This window comes from Ursus americanus, chromosome 21 (assembly GCF_024610735.1).
Source record: "Ursus americanus isolate L20-20 chromosome 21, mUrsAme1.1.p, whole genome shotgun sequence".
In the NCBI taxonomy this organism is placed as follows: domain Eukaryota; kingdom Metazoa; phylum Chordata; class Mammalia; order Carnivora; family Ursidae; genus Ursus; species Ursus americanus.
In genome coordinates this window covers 13663368-13681767 of record NC_142147.1, presented here as the reverse complement: position 1 = coordinate 13681767, position 18400 = coordinate 13663368, and the positions used below count along the sequence as shown (strand labels likewise).

Sequence of the window (18400 nt, the reverse complement as noted above, 5' to 3'; positions counted from 1 at the left end):
CTGCGCAGCCGCAGAAAGAGCGGGCGGTATGTGGGGGATTACCTCGATCCCGCGCTGTTTCGGCCCAGGCTTGAAGCAGCTGGAAACGAGCTACTGTGGTCCCCAAGCCTTGCATCGCGGCGGGTGAGGCCGGCTCCGCTGCGCAGGCCTGGGGCCGCGGGCCCTCTTCCCCTGAGCCGCCGCCATCATGCTGCTGCCTGTGTTCACCCTGAAACTGCGCCACAAAATCAGCCCCCGCATGGTGGCCATAGGGCGCTACGACGGGACTCACCCGTGCCTGGCAGCCGCCACCCAAGCGGGCAAGGTAACCGCTCCCACCGAACGGAGTCCAGGTCCCTCGAGTCCCTAGGATCTCCGCCGGCCGCGCTCCTGCGACCTCGCCCTTCATCCTGCGACCCCGCCCCCAGCCACGGTTGCCCGGCAACGGGTCGGCAGTCTCTGTAGCTCTCCGTCCTCTGCAGAATAACAAAGAATAACGGGGTCTCCCCTGAAGGGCTTTTCCGAGCAGTTAACTTTATAGGCACTTAAACTTGGACAGTGTTGGAGCCCCTGTGCAGATAGGGAGCTTAGGGAAGAAAAGTCCCCAGGAGGGAAGGGGCTTGGTCAGGGTTAGGAGTGGTAGCGTACCCGAGCGTGCCCAGGGCCTCTGCCTGTCACTCTGGAGCTCCTCCCAGTATTTTATATTGCCTCTCGAACCAAACAACTTTATGGCAGAAAAATACAAAGACTCCTAAATTAAATAATTCAGATTTCACTTGATCTTTATCCATATACATTTACGTCTTTTCCTATAATTTATTCACCCAGTACCTGTTAGGTGCTTACTGTGTGCCAGGTGCTGTGCAAGGTGTGGGAGTCACAGAGATGAAATGGAGACTTACTGAACACCTCCTTTGTGCTAGATGTTGGGGATTCAGAGATAAAGCTGAAATCCCTACTTTCACAAAGCTTAAAATCCAGCAGACAAGGCATATCAAGGCACTCTGTACTGACGAAGGCCTGATCAAAATACATGGAATGCAGTGACACCAAGCGTAATAACTTTTAATGGGTACAAAGCTTCATTACACGAATTCTCTCAACATCCTTCCTACAATGCCAAGGGCAGCAGCATAGCACAGGTGTGATCCTGGCTCCAGTACCTACTAATTTCATGACCTTGGGCAAAGTACTTAATAATAGTATCTACCACATAGGGTTGTTACGAGGACTAAGTAAGTTAATACATGTAAACGGCTTGGGGTATGGGAAATGTAGGCACATAAGTCAGTTAGTTGTTATTTTCTTGTTACTCCCACTTCACTGACTAGCGGTTCAGAGAGGTTCGAAGTAATGCTTGAGTTCGTGCAACTAGAAAGTGGTGGAAATGAAAGTTAAAGTTCCTGTTCTTGATCCAGTGTGGATTTAGTAAGCTAACATTTATATAATGTTTTATAGTTTTCAAGACACTTATACATATGTTGTATGTTAGATGATATGCCTTGGGATACATAAATAGAAAGTAATGATTCCTTCTCATTAGATACTATAATGAAGTAGAGCTCCCTAGCACGGGGCCTGGCATGTAATAATGTTAGTTATTGTTAAGAGGTACTGCAAATGCCAAAAAAAAAAAAAAATCATATTGGTTCCGTGGGTGCATAGCAGCTAAATAAATGGGCTGAAATGGTCCCATGGATATTGGCTCTGCCCCTTATTTGTCGAGGGCTTACTACTCCTGAGCACTGTTCTTAGCTTTGCAGTTGCAAGGTTGAAAGTGACAAGTCTCATCCATTTGGAGTTTACATTTGAGAGGGGGAGCTAGACACCAGAGGGGAGAAAAAAAATGTATATTTATATTATATACTTATATATTTTTATTTTTTAAATTTATATGTTAAAATATATTTATATATACATATAAATAACACACAGATAATGTCTCCCTAGGGGGAAAATTAGTAAGGGGATGGGAATGACAGGAGATTGCTATTTTTGATAGGGTGATCCATAGGCCTCTGGTAAGGTAACTGTAGATCAGAGATTGGAAGAAAAGGAAGAAACAAGCGCTGCAAATATGTGGGGTAAGTGCCTTCCAGGCAGAGGGATCAGCAAGTGCAAAGGCCCTGAGGTGGAAATATGCTTGGTGTGTTCCAGGAAAACGAGGCTGCTGGGGCTGGGATGGGATGAAGGAAGCAGTGAGGTAGCTAGGGGCCAGATCATATAGGGCCGGCCAGTAGGCCATGTAAAGACCCTTGTTTTCAGGTGATGGGGTTTGGTTACAGTTTTAAGGTAAAGCATAACTCTGGTGCAGGGAGGTAAGGTAACGCATAACTCTGGTGCAGGGAGGTGAGTGTAGAAGTGGAAGCAGGGAGGTCAGGCAGAGGTGTCTATGGAAGCCCTTTCATTAGAATATGACCTAGAGTGGAAGGCGGGGACATGAGTCTAGATCTGTTTCTGGAGTTAGAAAAAATAGAGAAAGCCCTGTGACCTGTGTAATTGGATATTTTGTTTAGAACTTTAAACAAATCTGAAAAGTTATGACCTGATATTTTATATTGAGACTTTAAAAAAATGGTTAACATTTTATGAGCCAAGTAATACAGGAATATATTCTTTAAACATAATGAGGCAACAACACAATAATAACAATTAAACATTCCAGGTAAGGCTAAAGCCCGCCTTGACCGTTGGAGCCCACCTGTGTAGAAACAGGATTTTGTCATTATAAGTGGGATTCTGTTGAGAACGTGAATCTGACTTACTGGGATCTGGGTTTCTGAGCCTGAGCAAGGATTTTATTTGTTTTGTTTTGAGCAAGGATGTTTTAAAAAGGGGTTTCTTCCAAGGTGAACGTTATTGTTCTCCTCTGGGGACATTTTTCCTCTCACCACGGGGCTGAGGGGACCCGTTGAATTTCTGCTGTCAGCAGCATCCCCTCAGCTAGAACAAAGGTTCCGTGAACTTCAACCAGTCCTTTGGCTGAAGGCGTGGGGACTGATCCATTTGTTGGGTGAGTGAGCTTGGCTTTTTCCATGCCTGAGGGACAGTTAGGTCTCCTGGAGACTCAGAGAACAGCAAGAGGGGAACGAGGGAGATGTCAGCTCCTGGGAGTCTTGCTGCTCTTGGCCACAAACCCCAAACTCTTTCTGTTCCAATAGCAGTGAACATGAAGTCCGTAGGTGATCTCCCCTCCTGTTCTCCCTCAGCCTGTCTAATTACTGGAAGACTCTGAAAGAATTCTTTCGTTCCGAACTGTTCTAAAAGGTAGTAAGACATGGTGGCTAGAGTGTAGGTTCCGGAACCAGACGCCAGGCATCAGGTCTCAGCCCAGTCACTTACCAGTCACCAGACCTTGGGAAAGGGCTTTGGCCCTTCTGACCTCATCTGTAAACCAAGGCTTGTTGTGAGGATCAAATGGAGTAACGTTTATAAAAGCAGGTTGTGAAGTATTACACAAATGAGGACATCAACATGATACTCCATAGCTATGTACCTTTTCTGTATATTTCCAGTCAATTCCTTTGAAAATTATTTGTTGTTGAGAAGGCTGTCTTGTTTAGATAATAACTTAAAATTAATCTTCTTTGGATTTCTTGCAAAGGGATGAAATACTTATTTAAAACCCAGTGAATTTTAAAACTAGAAGAGGTTTAAGGGATCTCTAGTGCAGTATTTCCCACCCTTTTCTTCTTTGTATTTTTTAGACAGTGAAGATTTCCCTAATGAAATTTTAATACCACAGATACGTTGCACTGCTGTTTTTGTACTGTACCCTTTTGGAGGGCCACAAGCCAATTTAACATCTAACATCCTCCTACCCCACAAATAGTGACCCCTTTTGGGGTGTTGAAACTGCCAAGTTAATTAACTTTGGACTAATTATTTAATTCTGTCTTACTAGTATAGACCGTGAAACCTTGCAAAAGCTTGACTGCATGCCTCAGTTTAAGTTTGTAAAACAGATCTACGAACAACCAGACTTTAAAACTATCCATTTTAACCCTTAAAACAACTGGGTTTTTTTTTTTTAAGTTTTATTTAAGTAATCTCTACACCCAACATGGGGCTTGAACTTCTAACCCCAAGATCAGAGTCACATGCTCTTTCAAATGAGCCAGCCAGGTGCCCCTGAAACAACCAATTTTAAGGGTTAGGAAGTGAATGTAGTAGGTGCTTGGATGAAAGATGCTACAGAAGTATTTATTACTGTATGTTATGTGATCGTCTTAGTGTGTAGCAATCACATTGTAGCTGGTAGCGCTTCCCGAAGGTTGACCAGGAAGAGGCTAGTTTGTGAGGGTGCTTTGACATTCTGCTGGTGAGCAACAACTACATCTGGTCCATTACCTTGTTCTTGACAAGGCTAAGAACCACTGGGTTTCCACAATTCCTAGTGATTGAAAGCTAGCAATACACAGAACTGTGTATGAGTGTTTCAAGTTTTGTAGGTGATTAAAGTGACCTCTTGTTAGTGTTGATATTTGTTAATACCCTGGGTCTCTTTAAAAATATATGTTAATTTTACATTTTTGTTATCTTAAGGGGATGTAATTAACTGTTTCTGTTTTAGGTTTTTATTCACAATCCTCATACTCGGATCCAGCATTTCAGTGCCTCCAGGGTCTTCCAGAGCCCCCTGGAATCTGATGTTTCACTTCTCAACATTAATCAGGCAGTCAGCTGCCTGACCGCGGGAGTACTGAACCCGGAACTTGGGTATGATGCTCTTTTAGTGGGGACGCAGACTAATCTTCTGGCTTATGATGTCTACAATAACTCGGATCTGTTCTACAGAGAGGCAAGTACACCCCTTTACAACCGTAGCATTTCCATTACTCATGAATGTCCATTGGTATTTTACGCTTGAAAGAGATGAGACATTTATTTTGGTTTGCTTATTGTATGGCTCTTGTAATGTAAACAACTCGGAGATTTTTCCATTCCATCTGCATTCTGCCTGACACTTACTTGTTTTATCATGGTTGGTAACCACTGGGTGCCATTCCAGCTTGTCTCCCATGAGGTACATCTGTGCTACCACCACCTGTCAAAATCTATTGAGAGCTCAGCCAAGAGCCAGGAAGTCAGTGATCAGACCTCCTAGTAGCTTTGCATTAAAGTTTAATATGGTAGTTTATAGAAGCACTTACTGTGCTCTGCCATCTACAGGCTACTGCAGCTTTTTACCCAAGTTATTCATATTTATTATGGAAAAGATAGGGAAGCAAAAAAAATACTCATAATTTCTCCATCTAGAAATAACACAGCTCTTAAACTGATTTGACTAAGTGAAATTTTTTATAAAATAGGATCATACTGTATACATGTAGCCTTTTTCTCTACAAATTATTATATTAACATAGATTAAGATATAATTCACATACCATACAATTCACCCATTTAAAAGATACAGTCCAGTTGTTTTGTAAAAGAAAAAGCACACCTTTGCTTGTGCTTAGTTCCCACTTATCTGCCTTCTTTTGTAAAATGTCTAATAAAAAGGTCTTTTGCCTGTTTTTTTTATTGATACTTTGGGTGTATTATTGATTTGTGGATTTTCTTTGGATATACTGGTTATAAATTCTTATATATATATACACACACACCCACACTATATATATATAACAAATAACAATATATATAACAAATATCTTCTCTCAGTATGTGGCTCATTAGAATAAGTAGGTATCTTTTGATGAACAAAAGTTTCTGATTTTGTTGGAAGTCTAGCTGTTTGGCTTTTTCTTTAATAGTTAGTGCTCTTTCTTTCTTTCTTTTTTTTTTTAAAAGATTTTATTTATTTGACAGAGATAGAGACAGCCAGTGAGAGAGGGAACACAAGCAGGGGGAGTGGGAGAGGAAGAAGCAGGTTCATAGCTGAGGAGCCTGATGTGGGGCCCGATCCCACAACGCCGGGATCACGCCCTGAGCCGAAGGCAGACGCTTAACCGCTGTGCCACCCAGGCGCCCCAATTAGTGCTCTTTCTGTCCTGAGAAGTCTTTGCCTATTTCAGGGTCACAAAGATAATTCCTCCTGTGTTTTTGTGCAAGACTGAAATTGAGTGTAGGACGTGTATATGTACATATAGGAAGAGAGAGATTGGTTATTTTAAGGAATTGGCTCACACAATTGTGGAGGCTAGCAAGTCCAAAATTGCAGGTTAGGCATCATCCAGGGAAGAGATGATATTGAAACTTGAGTCCAAAGACAGTCTGGTGGCAGAATCCTTCCTCCAGGGAGGTCAGTTTTTTTTTTTTTCTATTAAGGTCTTCAACTGATTGGATGCGGCCCACCCATATTATTGAGGGCAATCTGCTTTGCTCAGAGTCTGCTGATTTAAATGTTAAATCTCAATAAAAAAATACCTGCACAGAAACACCTAGAATAATACTTAATTCAATATCTGGGTACCATGGTCTAGCCAAGTTGACACATAAAATTAATGATCTCAAGAATGCAGCTCTGCAATTGCTGAGTTAAAGGCCTTTCTTAAATGAGGTTTTTGATAGGTATTGCTAAATTGCTGTCTACAAAGACTATGATTTTCCACTTTCCCCACAGAATATGAGAGTGCCTGTTTTATCACACCCCAACCAACAATGGATAATATTATTTTTCATCTTTTCTAATCTGAAAATTGAAAATGATACATTGTAAGAATGAAGATTTTCACGTTCATTAGTGATTTGTATTTCTTGTGAATTTCCTGTTCTTTTTTTTCTTCTTTTTTTGGCTTGGGTGTTTATCTTTTTCTTATTTATTTGCTTTCTATTACCTCTTTTATTTTATTAATAAAAAATTAGTTCTTTGTCTTAGATATTGTAGGTATTTTTCCCAGTTCACTGTTTACCTTTTTATCTTTTGATTGATTGGCCATTTAGCAGTTTTGATTTCTCATGAATTTTTCTTTCCTTTATAGCCAACCTTTTTTTTTTATAGTTTTCCTACATGCAGATTTTGTAAATAAGGACTATTTTCTTGTATAATAAATAGTATTTCCAAAGATATCCTTGAATTTTTTAAAAATAAAATTATGCTTATATGCCTTATTCAAGAAGTCTGGAATGTTTATTAATTCTGGATGGTGGGGATGTAGGTGTTTTATTATTCTTTGTACTTCTCAGGAACTTTACCATTAAAAAGAGTAGTAGCAAGAGAACTAGGCAATGAGTATTAAAAAGATTTCCATCCATCACGGTTAAAGTGGATTATAAAAAGCGCGGGAGTTTTAAAGGCATAAGTTTGGTTCTGTCAAGCATTTGGCCTCTAGAACTCATAGTTCTAGAGAGCCTCGGATTCTGTAGCAGTTGATTATGGCAGCGTAGTGTGAGAGGCCAGCAGCCTGAGTCAGTCCTGTATCTCTGTGCGTCCCCGTGGAAGCACACACAGGCTTTAGTGACTGTCCTCAGTACAAGGCCCTGGCCTGCCTCTCAGGAGACCATGTGGCTTCTCACAAATGATGACAGAGAGATTTGAGTATCCAAATAATAATAAGGATATATGTTACCTCCACTACCTCCACGGTGCCTGTGCGTCACTGTATCTGAGATTGTATTTCTTTTTTGTCTTCCTCAGGTTGCAGATGGGGCCAATGCAGTTGTGCTCGGAACACTGGGAGACATCGCCTCTCCTCTTGCCATTATTGGTGGAAATTGTGCTCTGCAGGGTTTTGATCACGAAGGAAATGATCTCTTTTGGACGGTATGAACAAAACATTCTCTTAATTCTCTTAAACATTTTTACTTTTAATGTTCTTTATGCTTTGTTTGTTTTTTACCATTGACTATAATGAATAAGAAAAATGAAATAGAATAAATCCTATTTATAATTCTGTACATTAAAAAAAAGAACATTTGTGGGGCGCCTGGGTGGCACAGCGGTTGAGCGTCTGCCTTTGGCTCAGGGCGTGATCCCGGTGTTACGGGATCGAGCCCCACATCAGGCTCCTCCGCTATGAGCCTGCTTCTTCCTCTCCCACTCCCCCTGCTTGTGTTACCTCTCTTGCTGGCTGTCTCTATCTCTGTCAAATAAATAAATAAAATCTTTAAAAAAAAATAAAAAAATAATAAAAATAAAAAAAGAATTAAAAAAAAATAAAAAATAAAAAAAGAACATTTGTAATTTGAATAATACCCATTGGTGGTTTGTATAATCCTCTTTCATGTAGGTAATGTATTTGGATTAAGTGAAAAAAAGATGGCATATTAATGAGTTTTGGTTTTATTTTCAGGTTACTGGAGATAATGTTCATTCCTTGGCCTTATGTGACTTTGACGGTGATGGTAAGAAAGAGGTGTGTGGAGGAGGAGATACTTATCTTCTGTGTTCAGCTGAATAATTTCCCCGTGACAATGACATTAGTGTTAAGAGAAGCGTTAGCTTCTCTTGGTTGATTTTGGTGCTCTTTTGCCTAAATGACAAGCTAACTGGCCTCATTTGTCTTTCTCCTCTTTTGAACAATGCATCACTTGTGTTTGTCTAATACAAAGATCAAGGCCATGGTGTTTCAAAGAGGACAGGGAGAGGGGGCAGAATGGTTGATGGGACCACAGCCATATTCACAATCTTACAACTCACTTCTGATGCTTTGAAACCATATAGTAAGTAGTTTTCAGTTGTGGCTAATATTTTCAGGAATCTAAACATTTTAGAAGATGGGCCCTTAGCCTTTGCAGTTATTCTGATGCTTCCTCTAGGAGTCAGCTTCTTGGGCAGCCCGCACAGTGCTGTGTCGGGCACCGACTCACCTGTCCCTTGTCCATGGCTACTGGTCTCTGGCATTTGAAACAGGGCTTCCATCTGCAGGCAGAGAAGGCACTGAGCCGGGGCATGTTTTCCATTGCTGGGTGGAAGTTCATATTCTGGCACAATGTGCAGCCCACATGGAAGGATACAATCTGTAGTGGCCACTTTTTCTTCACTAACTGAAGCTGGGGACTGTCCCAGTGGGAAGAAGCTTCCTGAGTACCGGATTCTCGGAAGACTGAAACTCTCAGGGAGCAGTCGCAGTGTGTAAAGTATTGTGCAGCTTTTTGTCTTATCTATGGAAATTCTACTGTGTTCACTTATTGCAGTAAACATGCGTGATTCTTTTCCCTTTCAGCTTCTCGTTGGATCAGAGGATTTTGATATCCGAGTTTTTAAAGAAGACGAGATTGTGGCAGAAATGACAGAAACAGAGGTGAGAAGTGCTGCGTCAGAATCATGGTAATCCTGGGCAAGATTGATCAGCACCGTGAAATGTCACATCACATGAGAGTGCTGGGACCTCTTCTCACAACACAGACAGTCTTGGGGTAAAAACTGTGGGGATTAAACAGAACTGCACATTACAGAGAAAGATGCACTTAAAAATCCTGTATCAAGATTTATTTTGAGAGTCGGGGGGAGGTGGTGGTGGCGGCACAGAAAAAAAAGATGTATTTTGAACAGATTGATTAAATAGAGCAAAATTACGGAGTACATAAAGGCCTTTCTTTCAATGAGTTAGTGGATACTGATAATAATAATAACACTAATAATTATAACCATTTATTGTACACCTAATAGATGCCAGATACTGTTCTAAGTGTTTTATGTAAACTAACTCATTTAATCCTACAACAGCCCTATTAGGAGGATATTATTATTATTATTATTATTATTATTATTATTCCTCTTTACCGAAGAGGAAGCTGGTGTTAATTTTCTTGTTTTTTTTTAAGATTGTATTTATCCATTTATTTGAGAGGGAGAGAGAGAACACAAGTAGGGAGAGGGGTAAGGGAAGAGGGAGAAGCAGACTCCTCGCTGAGCAGGGAGGCCGATGGTGGGGCTCGATCCCAGGACCCTGAGCCGAAGGCAGATGCTTAATCGACTGAGCCACCCAGACTCCCCTAATGTTAAGTTTCTTTGTTAAATTACTCACACACGGTCATGGCTATGAAGTGGTGTGGTCAGGATTTGAACTTTGCCTTGTCCGCCTCCTCATCACATGTATTAAATGGGATTGAATGAAGTACCCAAACAAGATTTTTATAACTGTTCTTCTTCATTCAAATTAAGTACTTCTTAGGCACATTTCTGTCAGTAAACTTAAAATCCGATGTTGGAGAACTTGGCTGGTTTCTCAGTGATTAGAATTACTCATGTAATAGAACCTAAATGAAGTTTAAGCTTCATTTGCCTAGGGAATGCCCTTATCCATTGTAGCTTTGGCATTCTTAGGCTGTTTATTTGCTGCTGGTTCTCTAGGATTGGGCACGATGGAAACAGAAAAATGAATTAGGATATTCTGAAGGAAGGAAGGAGACGAGGATAAAGGAGCATGGCTCGTGAACATTCTAAAGGGGCAGCAAAAACAACAGAAGGGAGTCTGAGCCGTCTGAATGCTGGGATCCTGCAAAATTTATTCAGGTCGTGTCTGAGAGTCTGGATCAGAAAGCTTGAGGGCACTGGCCTCAGAACCCGTCCTAGCCACTGTCCTTGCTTCTTGCCACTTACAGAAGCGGTCTAAGTGTCTGTTCCACTAACTACAAAAAAAGACCAAAAAGCAAAACTTGCATATTGATAAACAAAGTGTTATCCTTGATTTAGCTAATTTACCTTTATCCTATAGCGAGATCATAGATTTTTACTTAGTTATACTATGCTTTTTATATATTCACAGTTATTATCATTATAAACTGATAGTTGTGGGTAGAGAAAATTAATGACCCTAATGAAGGCTAAGGGGTTCTGTTTAAGTGTCTGTGCCTAATGTGTGATTTTTTTTGGAGAGTGTCCTTAGCTTTCATTAGGTTCTTAAAGGGGTTTGCTACTCCCTCCTTCCCCCCTGCAAAAAAAAAAAAAAAAAAAAAAAGCCAACTTGCGAATCACTGGCCTATAGGTGCTGTGTCCTGCATTATCGTTTATCTTTCACTCAAATTGGTAGTAAATCTTTTCCAGTTTGGTGGCAGTTATTCAGATTTTGTTGGATTTCTGTTTATTGTCAATGCTAGGTGTGAGGAGGCTGCATTCTTTGAAACATCTTTTTCCTAAATCCTAGAAAAGGACAGGAGACCATGAAATAGAGGTAGGGACTTGAGCTGATGTTGGTCCTCTGGTCACTGGTCCAACAAAAGAGGAAACTAGTGAACTAATTAATGAAGGACGGAGGGACCTACAGAATTTGCGGCTAAGTTTATGAAAATCTGAACTTCATAAAATTGTTCATTTCAGGGCCATTTTCCTGTTCTTTTGGTTTGATTTTGCTCCTAGCTCAAATGTCGTTCTGCAGATCAGCAAAATTATAATTCATTTGGCAGTTGAACAGTACTGACTATTGCCAGAAGAATGCCTTGAGCTAAATAATTCTGGAATCCTACACAGCACTTTGCATTCAGAGTTAAGTGAAGTGGGTGGTTTTGTAGAAAAGCTGTAGGTGTAGAGGAAATTATATAACTATTCTCTGCTTTATACAATTTATTTCTTAATATCTCTTGTATTCATGGCAGAATTAGAAAGTAGGTCTGCAGGAGCATAGATATCATTAAGCTTTGGTCTTTAAATAAAGGATAATTTTGTTCAGTATCTAAAATTTTATCCTTTTAAAGGTGTTAAATCCTCAAACAGTCCCATAAATATTTCTGTATGATATACACATTCTGTGTATTGTTACATACACAAATTCATGTGCTTTTGTTTGTACTTTTCAAAGAATTATGTTTTCTTCTAAAAAACATCTTTCATCTCTAGCAAGCAATAAATTTTGTCATAGAAAAAAAGCATGTACACAAAAGATATTCAGTTGTGGGTTTGACAGTCTTTAAAATTTAGACTGTAGGATATTAAAACATTTTTTGAGCTAGTGTTTATAACAGTGTCTGTTGTACATTTTCTATATCTTGTATACTCACTTTATTTTATCCTTAATCACTTAATTTTTTTAAAAATAATTTGCTGAAACTTGCCACATAAGTTTGATATAAAACAGCAAACTTTGTAAGTTTATTTAATTCTGATTACCCAACTCTGAAACAGATGACATGGATCCTAGAGAAGAGGAGTACCTTCCCCTCTAACAGATTTAAATCTAATTTTAACACACTTGGTAATAAGGCATGTGATTTTATAAAGCCATACTTCGCATCAAATTGAACCTTAATGGGAGGATGTTGTGTTTTTATGTGTTATTTCTTGCAGATAATCACCTCTCTTTGCCCCATGTATGGCAGTCGATTTGGTTATGCCCTTTCTAATGGCACAGTTGGAGTTTATGACAAAACAGCCCGATACTGGAGAATTAAAGTTAGTATAATTCCGCCTCCAATATTCAGGGATTTTATACTTATTGAAAGACTTCTAGACTAATTATTGAAATTCTTTTTCAGTCCAAAAATCATGCCATGAGCATTCATGCTTTCGACCTTAATTCTGACGGAGTGTGTGAACTGATAACTGGTTGGTCCAATGGGAAGGTAAGTTTAAATACAGAGTTCAGGTATAATTCAGAGGACTACTTGTTTGAAATATACCAGCTGCATGACTCAGAACCAGTAACATGAGAATATAAACTTGTTTTCCTTGGCTGTGCTTTCCAAGTTAACTTCATAATCTTTGCACATTTTTTCTTCCTGCCCTAGTGTCAACATTACAAGTGAGTGAGTGTCCTTTTAGTCTTAAAAACCCTATTTGGAGAAATCTTTGGGAAGATCTTTCAAAATCTCTTCCTTGAAGAAATGAGAATCAGTTTAATCAGGTTGATCATAGGTGTAGGACTGTAAAAAAAGGAATTTTAATAAGCAAATAGTGAACTGTTTGTATAGCTCTTCTCTAATAAATCTTTAAGACTGACTGAAAACTTAGAGTTAATGGGAAGAATCGTGTTATCATATTGTTTTCCCAGCTATAAAATTCAAAATAGAGTCTTTTTGCTTTCTTTCCTTTTTTAAGCTCAAATCAGAATTTTCTGCAGACTTCTGGCAAGTCAGGATTGTCTTGTTAGAAGCTGCCTTACTAGCTGCCAGATCTCCATGGGTACCATTTGCCCTAGCTTTCTTGTGTGAAGTGCTGGATTGCCTGAAGGAGATCAGCTAATTCCTGCCTTTTCTTCTTTGATTTTTCTTCACTTTTGGCCAGGACCTTGTAACCTTCCTTTGGTGTTGTGTGAAGAATAGGGTCTACCGAACTGTTGTGTTGGTTCCTGCTTCTCTACCTGGTTTTGTCTTTGGCATGGGCATTAAAAATGTTAAGGGAAGACTGGGGCGCTGGGGGGGCTCAGTCAGTTAAGCATCTGACTCTTGATTTCAGCTCAGGTCGTCATCTCAGGGTCATGGGATCGAGTCCCCCCCCCCCCAATCCAGGCTTTGCGCTCAGTGGAGAGTCTGCTTGAGATTCTCTCTCTCTCTCTCTCTCTAGCTCTCGCTCTCGCTCTCCCTCTGTCCCTCCCACTGTGCGCATAATCTCTCTCTTTCTCTCAAATAAGTAAATCTTTAACAAAAATTAAAAATAAAAAAATTGTAAGGAAGACTATGTTCCTTAGTAAGAAACATGAAAATTGTAAAGTGGACCATATTCTGGGGGGATATAAATATAAATAATAAATATAAATTAAATTATTATGATTGAGTCAAGAATTAGAAACCACTAGACTTGAGAAGTTCTCAAAAGTTACCTTAAAAAAAAAAGCTACCTTCAAATATGACTCTGGACCTAGATGTTTTTAGAGTTAAATGCTTTCAAAATTTTAAAGAATTTCTATTATATAATCTGTTCCAGAACATAAAAAAAGATAAGAAAATCAACACAGTTCATTATATAAGTAGAAAAACTGATAGCTACACTTAACAGAAGTAGCATACAAAAGGGAGATATACAGATCCAGCATGTGAATATAGGTGCAGAAATCCTAAATGAATACAAGCAACCAATTAACTTTGCCTTTAGTAGGTCGTTTGTTGACTTGGAGGGCCATGCTTTGCTCAGGGCAAAACCTCCATGTCGGATAAAGCAAAGAGCAGAATATCCAGAGAAATATTAATTTGTAGCCTTGCCTCTTAGTAAGTGAACCCTCTTATTTGTCCAATATTGTGTAAGTGCAGAAGCAAGTTCAGTTCAGTCTGAGTTAGAGGGTTATTATTATTTTTTAAGTAATCTCTAAACTCAACATGGGGCTGGAACTCAGGACCACAAGATCAAGAGTTGCCTGCTCCACTGACGAGCCAGCCAGGCTTCCCCAACTTCAGCATTGATAATTATGACACGTACATGTTATTGTTATTAAGAGCATGGATATTTGAATGTGATATTCTCCAGACAAGGGGTAGGAGCTAGTAGTAGGCTATGACCTCAATGACTTTGATGGTGAATGGCACTGGCTATTGAAATGGTTGCTCTACCAGATTTTCTATGCTACTCTTTTATTGATAACACTTGTTCTTGCTTGAAACAAAAGCCATCACTTTAAGTGGTTATCCTTCATTGTTGTTTTTCAGGTGCATTTGTTTCTGATCATTTATTTATTTGCCTTTCTTGGGGAGAGGAGACTTTCTTGGGGTGAGGATAGGAGGGGCTCTCTGGGGTATCTCAATAGTTTTTACGTGGAAGAGTGACCGACTCTGAAACAGGGGTATTATAAGAGGTTATATGATGGAGTGTTGAGCTAGCTTAGAGTTTGGTATTTTTCAAACTTCAGATGTAAATATGATTTATATACATAGATGATAAAGATAAAGATTTTATGTAGAACTGACATTTTGTGTCTATGTCTATGTGCCAGGCTCTGAGTGCTTTAATGTGTTAACTTCTGTAGGCCTCATTCCAGCCCTGTGGGGTGTAGGTAGAGTTATTTTGCTCAGGTTCTTGTTCTTGACCCCCAGATGAGGAGAGCAAGCATGGAATGGTTAAGAGACTTTCCCAAGGTCCCACAGGTAGTAAGTGCCAGAGCAGGAATCGGAACCCAGACAGTTTGGACTTGCCCTGTTCTCTATATGAACTGGCAACCCATTTCTCCAAACAACATTATGTAAAGGCCAGTGTGTAAAACAGCTTTTATTTAAAAAGAAGAAAGTATAGCTGGTTGTGGCCCCTTATGGTCCCCTGAGCCCCAGGGGTCGTAGGTGTCTCCTGAGAAGCCACGGGGCTCCATAGAGCACTCTTGAGAACTGCTAGACTGACCTTTAAAGCTGATTTTGACTTTAGCATTTTGTGTGTGCTTTTTTTAAATTACAGCATAAGCTATTTTTCAAGTTCTTATTTTATTTTTAGGTTGATGCTCGAAGTGACCGAACTGGCGAGGTCATCTTTAAAGACAACTTTTCTTCCGCAATTGCCAGTGTGCTGGAGGGAGACTACCGGATGGACGGCCACACACAGCTAATCTGCTGCGCAGTGGACGGGGAAAGTACGGTGGGACGGGAAAAATCCCCGAAAAGTCAGATTTTCAATTTGATTGAGTCAGAATACCAGGAAATTCCACTACAAGGTGTTTGTGTGGATATCCTCCCATCCTAATAAAGTCACCTTGTTGGTGGGGGGATGAGAACTTAGGTTTTTGGCTTTTAGGAACAGACCGTTGATGATTTAAAAGTAGACCTGGCTATGCCTGGGTATTCTTCAATGTGGTAGGGGTTTTTTCCGTTGTTAGTCCGGGGCTACCTGCCGGGCACAGCGGAGATGAGAGGCAACCTCATGGACACCAGCGTAGAGCAGGACCTGTTCCGAGAGCTGAGTCAGAAGAAACAGAATCTGTTGCTGGAACTCCGGAACTATGAGGAAAACGCCAAGGTAGGTCCTCGTCCTCACGGAAATGGAGATTTTCCGGTGGGAAAGGCAAATGTGAAGGAAGACAGTCAGTGTCTGCATGGCGGGAGCCCCTCCTGCCCACTGGCGAAGCACGCATTGCTTCAGCCTTTTTGCCGGGGTCAGAGAGGAGAGGGCACGTACCCTTTCATCTGGAAATGCCATTTCCGTGCAGCTGAACTATGGAAATATTTGCACACGTGTCAAAGACATTTACGGTAGCACTATTGGTGGCAGTGAACAGTTGGAAGCAACCGAAATGTTGACCAGTAGTAGGGAGTGTGCTGGGGGATACTGAGCAGCTCAGGAGAATGAGGTGTATGCACTTGGACTGATACGGAAGGATATCTGTGGCCTTAATGAGGGAAAAATGCAAGAACAATATGTACAGAATATCTCTTACCTTTTTCAAAAACAAATAACATAAAAGTTGACAACCACAAAACCTCTGTGTGTGTGTCTGCCTGTGTGTGTGTGTGTGTGTGTGCGTGTAGGTCCCAACCTGGCTGTAGGATGAGCTGGGAGGTGGGACTTTAATTTGCCTTGTCATGGGTAATTGTATTTGAATTTATTATTAAGTGAATTAGTTTTGCTATTTTAAAAGAATAACTCCCAAACTATAAAAGGGATGATGGGGTACAGTGGACCCTAACCACAGAAGGGGAGGGTATTTTCCCTTGGGAAGAGGCTGGGTAGAGAAAGGGAGTGATAATGAGGTGAGTCCTTTGAATTCTAAAGAATCAGATTAATGTCAGATGATTGGGAGTCAGTCTTTTGAAGCCGAGTAACTATATTATTTAAAATTGACATTAGTTTACTGCTTTGGTGACTGAGTTGGGAGTGGGGGCATGTTTTGCAGGCTGAATTGAGCAGTCCACAGAGTGAGGCTGATGGGCCTCGGGGCATCATCCCAGCCAATACCAAGCTCCACACCGCCCTCTCAGTCAATCTGGGGCATGAGACCCAGGCTGCTCATGCAGAATTGTGTATTTCCACCTCTAATGGTAAGAAATTATTTATAGTTGGCATCTGTGGACACCTGTGCCATCTTGGAATCGTTCTTGAACTGCCTTTTTCTCTGTTCTCTGCAGACACCATTATCCGAGCAGTATTGATTTTTGCTGAGGGAATTTTTCTAGGTGAAAGCCATGTGGTTCACCCCAGCATTCACAACCTTTCCAGCTCCATCCGCATCCCAATTACACCTCCCAAAGATGTCCCTGTGGATCTGCACTTGAAAACCTTCGTGGGTTACAGAAGCAGGTGACCCTTTGCGAGGCACAGTTCCTTTCTAGCCAGCACTTAGAGGAGGGCAAATGGGTAGATTTTCTGTTGTGCCATGGATTTTGGGGGGCCGAAGGAGCCATTTGATGGTTCTACCCACCCAGGCAAGATTTCTCATGACCTTTACTTCCCTAATTGGAAATCTTTCAAAAATAAAATGGGCGTTTTAAACCCTTGGTGCATGTCTGTGTGTATGTATAAGACTCTTGTTCTCTCTAACCCCAAACCCCCTTACTGTAGTACTCAACCCTCAAGGTTTTTGGTTTTTTTCCCATCAGCTAAACCCATAAATAACAACTTGATGACCCAGTAGTGACTTTGTAGTTATTTTCTGGGCTTTGCATCTTGAAATAATATTCCACGCAACCCATTTCTCTTCTTGTGTTCCATCGGTTGACCATAGCACCCAGTTTCATGTATTTGAACTGACAAGACAGCTCCCCCGCTTCTCCATGTATGCGCTGACCAGCCCTGACCCTGCCAGAGAGCCACTCAGCTATGTCAACTTTGTCATTGCGGAACGGGCACAGAGGGTGAGTGTCAGGCTTTTCTCTTTCAATAGTTTCGCACTTCAGAATCCTTTGGATGTCCTTTCATAAAAAGGGGAAATGACATGAATGAGCTATTTGGTAGCAGTAATTATGACATGACAGAGGTAGGTAGTTTGGCGTTGGCTTATAACCTGTGACGAAAATACTGCTAAAGTATCTTCTCTCACTTTGAAAAGATACATACGTTATTTACTAGAGCAATCCTCAGTTACAGGTAAATTCTCACCAGCTTCTAATTCCTCTCTTTCTTTTGTCATGATGTTGGTGTACTTGTCTTGACCCAGTGTGCCAGGAGGAACCTGCTTCAGAATGGAAAGAGTGCGAGTTGGAGCTAGGAACATTTTGGGTTCAGATGCTACCTTAACTAATTAAATTCTTCGTGATTTTCTTAGTGCTGTCAGCCCTCACCAGTCTGGGCCTCAATGCCCTTATCTGGAAGGGAGGAGAGTCCCACCTCACAGGGGGCCCCTGCAGATTACAGACTTGGTGTCACTTATATAGGGTAAAAGACCAATACGAGTGGCCTTTAACCTTGGCTAGACCAGAAATCTCAGGGAGGCTTTGTAGTCATGTAGATTCTTACGTAGACCTGGTGCTGCTACCTGTGTAAGTACCACTATTGTTACGAATATTAAAACTTACTTTTTACTTATCATGTATGTGTATCTCTGTGTCTGTCTCTCATGAGTTTGCATGCATACTTCATTTTAGATTCTGTTTAATGGATGGAATGGAATCGTTTTAAGCAGACTGCGTTGTCCAGGATATAGCCACAGAAGAGCTATTGTATAAACAGACTTAGCATCATACCCGAAGTGTTCCT

General features: G+C 40.7%; 1 protein-coding gene across 2 annotated transcripts in view; it reads left to right on the top strand.

Annotated features, from left to right (window-relative positions):
- The first annotated feature begins 20 nt into the window (after nt 1–20).
- BBS2 (Bardet-Biedl syndrome 2) overlaps nt 21–18400 on the top strand; it is a 33226-nt gene continuing 14846 nt past the window's right edge. For both annotated transcript variants that reach the window (XM_045806824.2, XM_087870434.1), the window contains exons 1-12: nt 21–304; nt 4553–4780; nt 7559–7684; nt 8214–8276; nt 9087–9164; nt 12146–12250; nt 12334–12420; nt 15209–15344; nt 15588–15727; nt 16602–16746; nt 16834–17005; nt 17430–17559. In XM_045806824.2, the coding sequence (XP_045662780.2) occupies nt 188–304; nt 4553–4780; nt 7559–7684; nt 8214–8276; nt 9087–9164; nt 12146–12250; nt 12334–12420; nt 15209–15344; nt 15588–15727; nt 16602–16746; nt 16834–17005; nt 17430–17559 (1527 nt within the window). In that variant the 5' untranslated portion in view covers nt 21–187. The remainder of the gene's footprint in view (nt 305–4552; nt 4781–7558; nt 7685–8213; nt 8277–9086; nt 9165–12145; nt 12251–12333; nt 12421–15208; nt 15345–15587; nt 15728–16601; nt 16747–16833; nt 17006–17429; nt 17560–18400) is intronic.